General features: G+C 39.8%; 1 protein-coding gene across 4 annotated transcripts in view; it reads left to right on the forward strand.

Moving 5' to 3' along the window:
- The window catches only part of LOC113418225 (testis-expressed protein 47-like), a 47,381-nt gene that overhangs the window by 12,262 nt on the left and 19,694 nt on the right, over nt 1-15,425 (forward strand). For 3 of the 4 annotated variants that reach the window (XM_087955669.1, XM_026677006.2, XM_087955671.1), the window contains exons 4-6: nt 7,391-7,452; nt 8,372-8,576; nt 10,145-10,301. In XM_087955669.1, the coding sequence (XP_087811795.1) occupies nt 7,391-7,452; nt 8,372-8,576; nt 10,145-10,301 (424 nt within the window). Of the gene's footprint in view, nt 1-7,390; nt 7,453-8,371; nt 8,577-10,144; nt 10,302-13,859; nt 13,920-15,425 lie in introns of all 4 variants that reach the window. The other variant, XM_087955670.1, reaches the window with a different exon arrangement.

Here is a 15,425-nt window from a genome sequence, read left to right on the forward strand (position 1 = left end):
TGATCTCACCTTCAAGACCCTGATTGATTTGTAGAATAATGGAGGCGATCCGTTTACACTATAACTTCCAAGCATTTCTTTCTTCACAATTAGTCCCTTGGTTTACTGTGGAAGCCGAGAGTAATGAAGCAGACATGGCATCAGTGAAACCAAATGGAGAAATTGTCAGGATAGATCAGAGTGAGCCCAATTGAAGGCTCATTTGGAGACCTACTTCAGAGCATTGGTAATAGAAAAGAGTGCTTATTTCTTTGACATCAGTGCACCCACACCAAACAGCTAATGTTTTTATATACTGTGAGGCATCTCCTTCATCAAGATGTTAGTCAAGGTGAGGATCTGGAACAATGGGTGGCTCATCATAAACCATACTTTGCAGAGAAACTTGACTACATTAAGTTTGATTTATAATTCAGTATTGCACAAATCATGGGGATGTCAGTTCATTAATTGTCTACTATTTTGAATTGTTTTCAGTTGGTAGAGAACTTGTGTGGAGAGGTGAGGATTATTACTTGCTTATTTGCACCTTGTGCTTTCTAAATTGCAAACGAAAATTTCTAAATCACAAATTGGAAGTGATCAATAGTCTTTATGGGGGATACCTTCATATCTCTCTCCACTCTATAGAAGGAAGTGATAAATACTTGATTGACCCAGGAAATATAAATGTATCTGTTAGCCTCATTCAATTTCTGGAAAGGTGGATGACTGTAATCCCAGGGGGTTGTAACTCCCTGAATTGATACTATTTATCTGGACTGAATTGCTCTCACCTTGGAGGAGAGGGGACTACAAAATTACTTAACCATCCACTCCATGGGTTTCAAACTCATGCTGTCATGTTGCTGTCACATAATGTTTTGCCACCTTTTTCTCTTTGTGGAGCTGGGGTGGGTGTGGCCTGTGCATGATACATCCGGCCTCCGGGCCACCAGTTTGATACCCCTGATATTTCTACTCTATCTTAATAGAGACCTATCCCAGAACCTAAATGTAGTGCATCGTTACATGTCTATGGAGATTCTCAGTCATCCAGGTCATGGTTGTCCCAAAGGTGCTATTTTTTTTTCCCAAGAGGCAACTGAACTTTCTGGTTTTTTTTTTTTTTTGAAGATGTTTCACTTCTCATCCAAGAAACTTCTTCAACTCTATATATGCCAGAGTTACAAGTCAGCTATTGTTTTTACGCTGAAACCCTAAAGAGCTGCTTTTCCTATTAGGAACTCCTTTGGTCTTCAAATCTGAAGAAGAGGTGCATCTTTCTGGCATGCAGAAGGTAGTCCCTCAGGTTGTTGAAGTGCTATGGAATGCATTCCCCTGGCAGCTGCATTTAGCCCTGAAATGAGTGAAGATTGCTAATGATTCAGAGGGGGAAAAAGACTTTTTTCTCACATATTGACTATTCCTACTTTTGAAGTACAGGATGCACACTTTTATTTTTATTTTTTAAAAAACAAATTTTATTAATTTTACAATTAAAAACAGATCAACAACACATACACAAATAGAAAAACAAGAAGAGAGCAAAGAAAAAAGAAAGAAAAGCAAAAAGAAAAGAGGAAGAAAGAAAAAATGAAAAAAAAAGGAACACTTAAAAACATTCTCATTTTCGACAGTTTGTAAGATCTTTTCTCTTCTTAATTTAAACCATATATGCACATCTTATCCATATATATGTTTATATTACACTCATATAAGTTTATCTCATTCTTTTTTACCTTATGATATAAGGTCTATCTTTGATGCACACTTTTAAACAGGCACAGAATCATAGTAAGAAAAACTTCTTGGCACTTACAGATTTTTGAAATGTGAAAGGAAAGGTAATGTAGTAGCTTGTGTTCCTTTTGTTGCGATGGAGATAGTTCATTTAACTGGCAAAGACTGGAAAGAGATTTTTTTCCCATACAAGATTGAAATTTTTCAAAAACCAGGCTGTTTGCTTTGACATGGTTTCCAAACTGACCCTATTGCTGTTCCTAAATATCAGATTGCACTACAAGAGCCTGCTGGCTTCTGTTTTTGGAGTTCTGAATGTTTTGTCTCTAGTTCTCATGTTCTTTTTTTTTTTTTTTTTGTCTCTCCATAGTCTGGTAGTGAGAAACACTGCTATTTGATCACCTGGTATGTATTTTCTGTAATTTAAAGAAGAGTTCTGAAGGCAATTGGTTGAACTGTCTGATCTCTGGTGATGACTGGGCTTTGAAGTCTCCAGACATTCTCATGAGATTCTAATCTTATTTTGAATGAATTGGGCTAAAGCCTTTTATTTGTACAGTTGCTTTTTCATTTTTTTATGTTTTTCTCCCTGATGAGCATCCCAACTTAAAATTTACACATGTGTCTCACTCTTCTATCTTATTTTCAAACATTTGGGAAGTCACATTAGATGGATTATAAATTAGGCCTTTAAAAAATTCATTTTAGTAGCAAACAACCTGTTCCCCAAATAATCTCTTTCTTAGCAAATTAAGTGATATTGTTTAAATGTTGCCTGCTTTCATTATCAACTTAATCACATGAGGCAAATAAAAGAGCAAATAGCATTGGTGATCTCTTGAATACCTGCAATGAACAGAGTGTCTTGGGCACAGTGCTTTTATTCCACAGGTAGTCCTCTGAGTCTGAACCATTTGTTCAGAGACCATTCAAAGTTATGGTTGCACTGAATCAGTGGGACTTATGACTGGTCCTCAGAATTCCAGCTGTCACAGCATCCCCATAGTCATGCAATTGAAAGAGGGTGCTCACTACCCATCTCACAATTATGATGTTGCAGTGAGCTGTAGTCACGATTGTGATTTCTGACATAGCCAGCTTCCCATAAACAAACTCTATGAAGAAAGTGATCAGAAGTCACTCCCACTCCTGCCACTTTTTCAGGTGCTCTGTAGCACCTGTGGGTCTATGATAACTCATCATAGCGAACACACTATAGCCATCTCACCACAGCCAACTTGCCATGGCCAGCTCACTGCAGGACAACTAGTGGAACAAGAGTTACACCAATATTAAAGAAATGGTGAAATAGAAGCATTAAAGAAAGGATGCCAAATGATGGACAAAATGAAATGTGAATAATAAAAAAAATCTTTATTTATTTTAAATAATTAAATTGAATTGTTTAATTGTCCGATGGTAAGTTGTCCCATGGCAAGTTGGTCATGGCGAATTGTCCTGTAGTGAGTTGGTCATGGCGAGTTGTCTCGTAGCAAGTTGGTTGTGCTAGTTGGCCATGGTAAGCTGGCCATGGCAAGTTGGCTGCAACTAGTTGGCCATGACAAGTTGTCCCATTCCACATGCTGGGACTCCTGCCTTTTTCTGCTTAATGACCTGTGCATCCTGGGGCAAGTTGCAAGGATTGCTATCACTAAGCAATGCAGCCATATGATGTGGAGTATTATGACCACATTGCTTAGTGGTGGGAATTCTAACCCAATTGCCCTTGAAACACTATCTGTATAGTAACTGGGAGGTAGTGAGAAAAGTCAGGGACAGTTTTACAAACTGAGCTAAAAATTGCCTGTTTCCTAGTGTCTATCAGTTCTGCAAAGAATTTATATTAGCTCTTGTTGACAACGGATAGGGTTGAATGCTGAATGTTTTAACTAGACTTTTGACATACAGTGTTGTACACATCATGTAAATCAGGGATCCCCAACCTTTTCGACGCCGCTGCCCGGTTCCGACATCAGCTGGGCGCCGCGCCCGGTCAGCGTCAAGTATCGGGCGCCGCCATCTTTTATGACGAAAAGGGCTTCCGGTGACGTCACGAAGCGCTGTTCGTCATAAAAGATGGCGCGCCAGCGCTTCTGGTGAGCTTTTTCGGTAGAAATGGCTTTCTACCCGGAAAAGCTCACCGAAGCGCTGGCGCCGCCATCTTTTATGACGAAACAGCGCTTCCGTGAACTTTCTACCCGGAAGCGCTTTTACCAAAAAGATGGCGGCGCCCAGCAACCAGCGGCCCGGTAAGGGTTGTTCCGCTGGACCGTGCACGTCCGCGGACCGGCGGTTGGGGACCCCTGATGTAAATGACTATGAAACAATTGAATCCCTAGCTTTGAGGTACCATTAATGGAACAACTGTCTGAACAGATTAGCTGCTTAAATACTGTACAATTGTTTAGATGAAAATATACCCATTTGTCTAAAGTGTATTAGAAAACAGACACTCTATTTGGCAAATCTGCAGTCAGCTCATGCCTCAGGTTTACTCTGTATGTAAGAAGCATTTTCTAATTTTGCAGGGTGGTTAGAGATCATTTTGTTGAGGATTCCATATTGATTACTTTTCCTAACCTAAAAGAAAGATGATGTGTTAGAAACAAATATATGCCCTTATGACAAATGAATCTGAGGAAAAACATGTCTCTCTAGTAGATACTGAATACACACCCTCTCTATGAAAATAAGTTACATTATTTCTTCATGGTTATTTCTTGTTTTCTTTTTCTTTTCCCACTTGGAAACTGTTAGATTTGCTGAATATCCCCTCTTCTAACCTCAAGAAGGTTTGTGGACAATTTAATAATAATTAAATAATGCACATAGCTAATGATATTTTATCTCATTTCCTATTTAAAAATTATTTGAATTGCATTTCCATATCACGTCTCCAGGCCTTCTTACAGGACTGATTCAAACTTCAAAATCTGATTTTACCGCTGTGATTTCTTTACAGTGGTAGACTTAGTTTATGTCTTTTAACAAGTCATGTTTTTGAAAGGTTTGTAATACTGTTGTTGGGCTACATGAGAACAGAAAGAATCTGGCATATGATGAACAATATTGCTGATTTTGATAAACATTCATTTTTTATATTAATTCATTTGAAAGACTTATCTCATTAGTGTCTGAACACATCTTCATTTTTGAATAAAGGAACTTGATCATGGAGATGGTTATTTTAAACCCTAAGTGTCTGTCTGTCTGTCTGTCTCTCTCTCTCTCTCTCTCCCTCCCTCCCTCCCTCCCTCTCTCTCTCTCTCAGCCATTTTGAGCAATATAAAATTATAGAACTGAATCCAGAACTGGGTTTAAGAAAGGAAATACTACTGTATTTTGCTATGTGAAAATAACAACAAAGGGTGGAAGAGATTTTATTTATTTTATTTTTTGTTACCTGTTATTATGGATGCAATATAATTAGTGCAGTTGATTGGAACAAGTTAGGGCTGGTTAAAAGATGTAGGAAAATTCAAAACCAAAGCCTGAATTGTTCTTCCTGCAAGAACTGTGAATTCCTGATCATAGTTTAACTTGCCCTAAATGGGTCATATTGTATGGAGGAGTGGGGCAGAATGGAAGTAAAATAAGCTGGCTTTGGAAGCAAGTGCTGTATTGTAAAAGCTCTCAGCTTCTTAAGTGTGGCAAGGAACAAGGGAGAGGAAATAGCTCCCTCTGCTGGCAGAAAGATTATCATGTGCAGGAGATAAATGGGAGAAGGCGGAGATATCCTATTTTCTAAAACCTTCGAGTAGCTGGGTGGATGCAGTGTGTGTGTTTGAGCAGTGGATTCTGAATGGTAGCAGCAGAGAAAGAAAACATTGGAAGTTTCTCCCCTGAGAAGATTTTATTATTTTATTTTATTGTTCCATTTTAATTTAATTTATTTATTCAATTTATATAATTACTTAACTCTGGATGGCGAACAATAATTATCCAGTTGCCCAGTGGGTTTGCTTGAATCACTGCCATGGAGAGTCACAGGCGGAGGAGCCAAGGAAGATCGGGCTCAGAGGGAGGGAGCCAGACAGAGTTGAAGGAAGGAGTTTCAGGGGACTTTATACAAAGGCAATTGCAGTGATCTTCCTGGCCAAGGAATTTAGATTGGTTCAACATGAACTTTGTTCTTGGAATGTGCCTGCTGTATCTGTAGGATTGTTGTGTGAGAGTGAAGACTTTGATTTGGAGCAAATGTCCTTGCAGCAGTGGTGGGATTCAAAATGTTTTACCACTGGTTCTGTGGGTGTGGCTTGGCGTGGCGTGGCAGGGGAAGGATACTGCAAAATCCCCATTCCCTCCCCACCCCACTAACCTGCTTTCCAGCCCATTCTCCTTTGCAATGCAACAAAAAAAGACCCAGCCAATCAGCTGGGACTCGGGAGGCAGAGAACAGATGGGGGCAGGGCCAATCAGAGGTGGTATTTGCCAGTTCTCTGAACTACTCAAAATTTACGCTACCGGTTCTCCAGAACTGGTCAGAACCTCTGGCTTGTGGAACTCGGGGGGGATTCCTCCCCCTTGAGATCAACAGCTTTAATATAATCCTTGTGCTTATGTTACACCAGATGTGGATCTGTATACTACATTTTAGAAGTAAAAGCTGCAAAAAAAGTCACAAGAAGTGGGATAGTTCATTTTTTCTTGATGGGTGCTCCAGAAGAGAGAAAATCATTATTAGGGTTACCAGATACCTGAAGCAGTGGAGAAGGACAAAGACAGTCAGAATGGGGCAGGTGCAGAGGAGGTATTCATCAGGTTCTGACCAGTTCTGGAGAATCAGTAGCGGAAATTTTGAGTAGTTCAGAGAACAAGAAAATACCACCTTTGATGGAGATTTTACAGTATCCTTCCCCTGCCATGCCCACCAAGCCACGCCCACAGAACCGGTAGTAAAAAAAATTGAATCCCATCACTGGGCAGGTGGGGGGAATGAACACAATTCTTGGCATCTGTGACAATAATTACACCCCAAACCTTTAAAAAAAAGACTTAGGTCTGCATGTATAGGAAATTACCTTTTCCAGCATCAGAAAGACTGTTTTTTTTAAATTACAATATTTTTTCCAACAAACCTTTATTTTCTTTATTTTCAAGAACATACGCTAAGGACAGTATAGAATCAATCAGGCATGTGCCAAATTTCACCATAGAAAAATATGACATGTCATGTGAGCTATAAATTACAATCATCATAGATTTGAAGAGGCTGGATTAAAGCTGATTGCTGGATTCAGGAAATAAATAAGGTAGAACTTGGCTGTTTCATCTATCAACAGATGAGGGAAAATAAGCAGCAGACAATTTACAAGGTCACAATACAAAACGTTGATTGACTGCTGTTGTGAAAGCAGCTGGACAATATTTCATTATAAGGCTATGCGGCTGGACAGAGGACATGAGGAGAAAAAGGTGCTCTTCATTTCCATATTATTGGTTGGCAAGGAGATTCTTGCTTGGTTTCCTGCCATAAATTGTGATAACATAAACTCAGCAGATCATTTAGTGCAGGATGTCCAGGGGAGAAAATGGGCAGATGTTCTAAAAGTTTGACAACCTTTCCCTGTGCAATAAATGATCCAGGAACAGGCTCACTGGAGCAAGATGGAAGTTCTTCTTCACTACTAATGTGATTTTTAGCATGGTTTTTTCTTTTTTCTTTTAGTCATCCAGTGATGTGCTCCACTCTGTCCTACGGGATCTGAGGGACATGGAACAGCAGAAGAGGTAAACCATTAATTCTCTTAAAGCCCGGGGCTTTTTTCTCTCTCCCTGCCTCATAATTCTAATGAAAAGTTTTCTTTTGAGACTCTGAAATGCATTTTGCGCTTGTGGGACACAGGACCCAACTTTTTATTGCTGAAAATTTTTTGGTTGACAATCCTTGAAGGACCTATTCTTTTAGTTTCCCAAAAGTTCTCGCTCATTTGTGGAGTAACCTTGGTCCAGCTAATTACCTCACAAATGTATGAAGGTGTTAGAAGACCATTTATGTTACTTATTTGACAGAAAGTGAGATTAAGATATAAACTGTAATTCTGGCCAGATTTAAAACTCCATATGCAGCCAGAGACCTGGTTCTGAAAGAAGATGGGCCACTGACATAACAAATGATACACTATTGCGATGACTAGTGTGTATAAACTGTCATGACTTAATAGAGATTTTCTGTCACCAAATGGAATCATTTTCCCTGTTATCATGGATAACACCTGGTGCCTAAATGAGGAATATTTGGTTAAATTACACCCACATATTTCTCAATATTCCACCCAACATCCAGGGTGCCAGATTCTTATTGGAAAACTCTGATTCTCCGTAGGGTTTATATTACATTTGAGAATACATTTTGTCTTTATATATTTTGCATTATTTCCCTCTTGAAGATTAAGAAATGCCTTGTTTTTTAGAGAAAAGAAGGAATTCTGTCTCTTAAGGTATTATTCATATCATTCTCTCTTTGGACTCCCCTACATGTTTCTCCCCGAAATAAGGCTACTTAATTGCTTTCTCCTCCAAAGGAGAAATTTGTCTACTTTATCTTCTCCAAGCATAAGGAAGTGCTTGTCTTTTCTCACTGCTACTTAAAGCAACTTTGTCCTGATCCACATTTTTTGGGGTTGGGGTGGGGTTTGATCTATTTCAGAGTGCTAATCCTGGATGCCAAGATACTGGTAATGTCCCACAATCTCCCTGCTCGACTCTTCCCACAGTGGAGCTATAAAGTATTGAATCTACCAGAGAGATACCTGAACTATGAGGCTTCTCGTGAGGAGCCGGTGGAGGCTACCATCTCTGAATGCCTCACTGCACTCTTGAAACTGGGCAAACATCTGCTAAGGTATCCCAAGGTATAGCTTCTTCTCCAGATGTTTCCAGAATGACTTGAAAACTCCTTAAGGCTTGAAAAGATGCTGGTAACTTATCTATCACTTATGCACTGACTAACCAGTCTCCTCCACTAAAACTGACCTCCAGAAACTGAGGTCAGTAATTGGTGCTGTTCATTGGCGGCGGCGGGGGGGGGGATGGGATGGAGGTGGTGCCTAGCAAGAGAGTTCCAGGGGGCTATTTATTTATAAAACAAATTGACATGGCTGCCCAACTCATGCATGGTGACTTCGGGCATCTTCCAACATTCAAATTTCACAACGTAAGGATCCATACACACCCTACCCGATCTACCCTGCAGTGGCAACAATCACACAATTGCACCAGACACTTGATCAGCTCCATATCAACTTGGATTGCCAGGCCCACTGACAAAACCATGTTTTCAGGCCTTTGTGGAAATGTACCAAGATGGAGGCCAATCTTACCTCAGGAGAATGATATTTCAAAAGGAGGGATCTACCACAGAAAATGCTTTTTTCCCCTTGGCCCCATATTTTATGTAGTGGTCCCCACACACCTACATTCAGCAGCATGCAACATAATCATGCAAATACCTGGCATAACGCAACATGGGAGAAGAGGATAGGGGCCTTTATGGAGGTGGGAAGGGAGACACAGAGTCTACAGCCATGGCAGCCTATGTATTTTTTCTTCCAAGAGTCTCCAGCAGCTAAGACATGGTTGGGGAGATGTGGATTGTGGAAACTCAAAAGGTGTAAAGAAGTCCCCTTCATTCCCATACCTTTTGGTCTTTGTCCTGGGGAGAATTAAGCAGGAAAGGCACTGGAGGCAGATATCTGGCTTATGAAGGCTCAGGACCTTCTTTTGTTTCCCACAGTTGCCTGAGAAATACCCTTTCCTGCCCTGCTCTGGCGCCTCCCAGATGCTCTGGGACAAACATTCTAAGAATTCTAATCCAGAATGGCCTATGATTGCATCACCTGGGAACTTGGGGACTTGCAATTTCAATTTATTGAGGGGCAGCAGTTTAGGGAGGAGCACTTTTTATTGTGGGTGTGATGGACAAAGACTCTTTACTTCCCTCATCCCACTCCGTGAATGATAGCCATTTTTTTCCTTTCTGATGGAGATTTTCAACTAAAATATGGGAGGAGGTTTTTTTCCCCTTCTTCTTCATATCTTTTCCTTAACAGTTAAAAAGTATTTGACCTGATAGCACTGCTACTACCTAGGACCATGGCTATTCACTGTCCTAACGATTCTTATGGGAAGGAAGCATCTAGATTTGGGACAGACAATCCCTCTATCCCTTGACAGAGTGGCACTATCACAGCACCTACAACCTCTACAATTATTTGATAGATGCTCCTATTCTGGACCAGTCTCATCTTTCAAAGGAGGAAGAGGTGTTGCTTTCCCATTGCATTAGCTAGCAAGCCCCAGTTTTTTCCACAAAAATGTCACAAAATATTATGCCACAAAAATATTGTGAGCTGTGTTTATTTGCACTTGCTGTGCTGTGGAAAAATACCTGACTGGCCGCTGCTGCTTGTCTCACCTTCAGAGTCCTAAGAACTTACCAGATCATTTCTTGGAAAAAGTCCCAGAGCTCATCGTTTCCCAAGACACCATTGGTTTCCTCCTGGAATGTCAAGAGTTATTGAGACCAGCTCAGTTCCTGCATTTATTTGAGTTTCCTCTGAATATCCAGATGGACTCAGGTATGTGGTAAACCGAACCTGAAGGTAGGAGGGAGACCTATGGTAATTTTTCACTGTGTGACAATAAAGCAGAGGAACCAGAGGATTGTAATAGAACAACATATTCCAACTCATTACTGGCTATGCTGGCTGATGCTGGTAGGATTTATAGTTGATCATCTGGAGAAACATATGGTTTAAGATGATCATTGCATAAAGTTGTTATCAGCCTATTTTGGGAGCTAAATTAAGCCGCAGCAGTAAGATATTATATCCTGAAATCAATCCATACGCTACTGGGAGATTTTCATATTAAAAATAATGTAAGATCATGAAAAGATTCAACAAATCCACTTGGGTAAGCAGCAAAGGCAGGCTGGAAAAAAAACACTAGTAGTTACATTTCTCACTTATGTAGTAGTAGTAGCTCACTGCTGCACAAGTGTAGTAAAAAACATCTTTATTGCAAATAAATATCTGCTATAGCTTGAACATTAGTGCAAACTCATCCTGTCAAAAACCTGAACTAATCCATATGACGTTTTTATAACTGCACAAATATGATAGATACCCAACTGGGACAATTGTATTTGAAGGAATTTATGGCACGTATAATAGAATCCTAAGGACGTCATTGTGTTTACTGTGCTCAATGGCCCTTGCTTGCTTATTATTACAACCATAAATATCTGAAATTGCACACCTTTGAAAGAACAAGACAGGGTGCTGAGTCACAAGAGTATCTCGTCACATTACTTTCTTTAAGCGTTGAGGCTAATTATGATAAATAACATGGCTCTTGTGCATAGTACCTGTCAGTTTGTAGGCCATTCTAATTAGCTATTATCTTCTTTTCTTTCTGGGATAGTAGAACACAACCTTAAAATCTACAAAGTTTTCAAGGCAATATCACTATATTATCAAAATCAAGGATAAGCAAGGTCATGTAAAAAGAAATATGAGAAAATCAATTATGGAAGCCAGCTGGTTCCTGATAACATCTAGATAGAGTTGAATTATGAACTGTGAATTATAAATCACTATTCAGAAGCTGAAATAGTGAAAAGCGAAGGTACACTTTTAAATCAAAGACAAGATTGAAAGGGAATAGTGACTATGACCAATTTTGAAAAGCTGTGGTCAGCTTTACAAAGCTCTGCTGCTACAGAAATTTTGCCATAGGTTCAGCCTTGTGGAGATCTAGACTTCAGATGTATGTTCAAAAATCTGCAAATGCTGGAGAAAGACACTGGCCCCAGGTACCCTATTCTATGCAGAAAACCTGATTTAATACTGTACGTAAAAGAGGTGACTGAGATTTGTCAATTAGTAAGAATAATCCAGGTATTAGCTTTGTTTACATGCTGGGCATCCAACCCCTTGATTTTCCCTGTTGGAATCATTATGAAATACACATTATGGATTTCCTCTGATTTGGAGACGGAGAAATAAAATTAATGGCTCCATAAGCATGGAACTCTACCTATGTATAATCACCCTTCCATTTCTTCGACAAGTCCTTCCCTTTCCTCCTGTTAAACTTAAACAGTACTAATAGATGCAAACTTAGTGACTAGATCTCCAAGTGGCTCTTTATATTTCCCCCCCACCCCAAGCTAATTCCCATAATTGTTAGTTTTGTGCCCACACTCAAAGATGCTACATCCCATGTCTAGGGCTTCTCACCCCCCAATTTAGGATTTAGACTTGCAATTACAAAAAGATAAAGTAGGAGTAATGTATTGACAAAGATCAAAAAGATTAAACTGTTCAGAAACAGTTTGATTAAAGCTAACGGATAAAAAAAGAGAGCAGTACCCAAGATCCATCAATTGCCCAGCCATGCAATCTTAAAGAAGCAGCTTTTGGCCATTAGGTGAACAGAACTTCTGCTTTTTGTTCATAAAAGCACTTGGCAGGCAAAAGCTTGTATGGATGCTGTCAGCCTTTTTTCCCCATGCAAGTTACAGTAGAGGGTTATTCATTTAAGTAAAGTTCTCTTAAAATTCATCCATACCAGTAGGTTCAAGAGGAGCGATTGGGACTGGTTACTTTTTCAGACTAAATGAAATGTAGGAACCTTTTTAAAAAGTGACATTCTTTCCCAGTGTTGGGAAACCCATTTCCCCATAAGCATATTTTTCTGGTCCCTGCATTGCTCCCAGTAGTATCTGGCGATTATGACTCAGGGCTTCCCCTTTTATAGTGCTATAATCCCAATCTGATTCTCTCCCCGTAGTATTTAACTGAAAAAAAAAAAAAATTCCAGCTCTGATTTAGAAGTTCTGTTGAGTTTTGTATAGTTGGAGACCTAGAAGAGCATTAAAAGATTAACATTGTCCTCTCTAGGGCGGAGACAGAAAGAAAACAGAAAGATAATCAATTTATCTTTCTGAGGGGAAAATAGAGCCACTTTGGGGACTTCTAGTTGGCTAGGCCTCAAATATTTTGCGGCTTCACTATTTATTTTTTTTTTGCCAGAAGCCATGTGGAGATTTAAACATGGGTCTATCTGTCCTACCTTCCCACCTTCCTTGGGGAAGTGCAGAAAGGCCAGGGAAGGTGTGAAGTTGTACACTGTTACAATAAAATCACATTTCCCAAATTCCACTGTATTGTTTTCGTTGTTCAGTTTGTTTTTGTTTGTTTCAAAGACCATTAAAATCACATTGAAGGAAGGTGTAATGGCCTTCCTAAAAGTTTAGGAACCCTTGATCTATTCTGTACTGCAGCAGTAATAGGCAGAGGATACTGCCTACTTTCGGTGACTACTTTCCTGACAAATAGCAGTAATTACTTCCCTCACATTAGGGTTCTGCCACAATACAGAATTCTTGAGGTGTCAGATAACCCAGAAATGGTATTGTGTAGGTGACTATAATTCTGAATACTGAAAAACAAATCGTCAAGCTGCAAGGCACCGAATCCTTTTATTCTAAGCCCTGCAATAAAGAGCACAACACAAATCAGAGTGGCAATTTAGTCCATGCGTCAATGCAGGAAAAAGTGAGATTGACTCCTCCCCGCCTCCCCTTTGCTGTGCCTACATGAATGTGAAGCACATACAATGCTTAATGAATGTGCACACGTCCTCCATATCTGTGGAGAATCTCAGCCATCCAGGTCATGGTTATCTCAAAGGTGCTTTTTCAAAAGGCAACTGGACTCCCCCCCCACCCCCGTAGATGTTTTGCTTCTCATCCAAAAAGCTTCTTCCGTCTTCAAGGGAAAACAACAACACCCAAGTCCAGTTGCCTTTTGAAAAAAAAAAAAACAGTTTTGGGACACACATCCTCCATCTTAGCCTTTGCAGGACCCATTCTAGGTTGGAAGCTTACCTCATTCCCATGTGAGGCAGCCAACATGTGGGGCTTGCAGTGATCCAGAATGATGGTCGTTAGCATAGCATAAATGAGACTCAGATTAAAATTTAGCCCACTGCAAACATAAGATTGTGATGCACTTGTGTGCTTGTTAACCAAAATTTGGCTTTGGCATGTTATTGGAGCGATTATTAGCAAGAGCTTTCTTCAGAGTAAGTTAGTTCTCCAATTAATGTAGTCCTTGTTTTGGTCAAAGGATTTGTGTTTCGAAGTGATAATCCAGCATCCGTTTAATTTCTTCATTGCCTGCAAGAAGGTACAGTATGACGATCTTTCCTCCTTGCACCCCCTGTAGTCTGTGATACACGCATGATCCTTTCCGATGCATGAGTAGAGGCACAGGATGTTAACTGCTAGTTAGACTAACATCTCTACTAAGCACTAGATTCGCTTTTATGTGCTTGCCATATTAACATCACTGGCTGTTGCAGTACAGGTAGTCCTTGTTTACCGACTGCCTCATTTAGTGACCATTTAATTATGGTTTTGATGAAAATTTAACTTTGCAACTAATCCTTTGTTATGATCTTAGCAGGTCTTTGAAGCAAAGGAAAGCTAAGATTGGAGGCATATCCACAGTTTCACTTAGTGACCACTTCCCTTAAAGATCGAGTTGCCAATCCCATTAGTGGTCGCTAAACATGGACTACCAGTAGAAGTACCAGGTTTGAATGTTACACAGTGTTAATTATACCGTATATCAGCACTGGTTTGAGCAAGCTGGCTTCAGTCAGATTTCACTACATAAACAATATTAATAAAAATAGACTAACAGCTTAAGACAAGGTTGATTGTAAAAAATGTTAACAAATGAGATTGAAATTTCCCAGAGCTGCTTGGTTGCAGTCCCTCTGTTGCATTCTAAAGTCCCTGTGAGCTATGAAAGAAGCAGTCAATAATTTGCAACTAGTGACTTTGCTTTCGATACTGTTATGTTAGCTAGACTGAGGAAGAAGGAAAGTTTAATTCCAAATAAGGATACAAAATGAGACAAACTCCAGGAATAGTGTTGAACTATGTTATGTGTGAGGGGCGTCGGGTGTGGGGGAGTAGTTCATGGTTGGGTCGTCAGCATGGACAATGATTTCTGTCAATGTAGAAATGAATCATCCTTAATGTCTGCAGAACTCAAGTGAGTCAAAAGAAAACGTTACTTCCACTAGTAAGTCAGAATCACAATTGATTTTGTCAAATCAATCAGGCCAGTCCTCAAGTGGTAAACAACAGTGGAGTGGAAGTGCATTTGGATCAAGGAATTAGTGGCACATTTTAAGGTGTTCAACAACAGAGATAGGCAGAAGGGCTTATCTGTAATGATCATTCTCCATCTGGCATTTGAGTAATGATCCCCCAATCTTGGGACTACGTGATTAACTGAACTCTGTCCAGCATTTTTTTTTCAAGAACCAAGTCATAAAGGCAATTATATGTGGACATTCTCAAACATGCAGCCTTCCCTCATAGTTATCCTTTATCATTATCATATTAATGTGTACATGTCATCAAAGCATATGCATTCTCCCATGGGGAATGAAAAATCTGTGCATCATCTCTCATGTGTATCTTAGTATAAAGGTAGGCTGCCGTCACATATGCCAGTAAAAAATATGTTATGTATCTCTGATGCTTGAAAGCTGACATATAGCTGATGTTAAGCAACAAAGCTCCCTAAACAGATATGAAGGACAAATGCCATATGGGCGAAGCTGAGACTTTGTCCCCATTGGAAACATTAGCTTGCAGACTAGAATGCTTTCTAATC

Source organism: Notechis scutatus, chromosome 2 (assembly GCF_049901735.1).
Source record: "Notechis scutatus isolate UNSWTSFEM ecotype Mainland chromosome 2, rNotScu1.2, whole genome shotgun sequence".
Classification (NCBI taxonomy): domain Eukaryota; kingdom Metazoa; phylum Chordata; class Lepidosauria; order Squamata; family Elapidae; genus Notechis; species Notechis scutatus.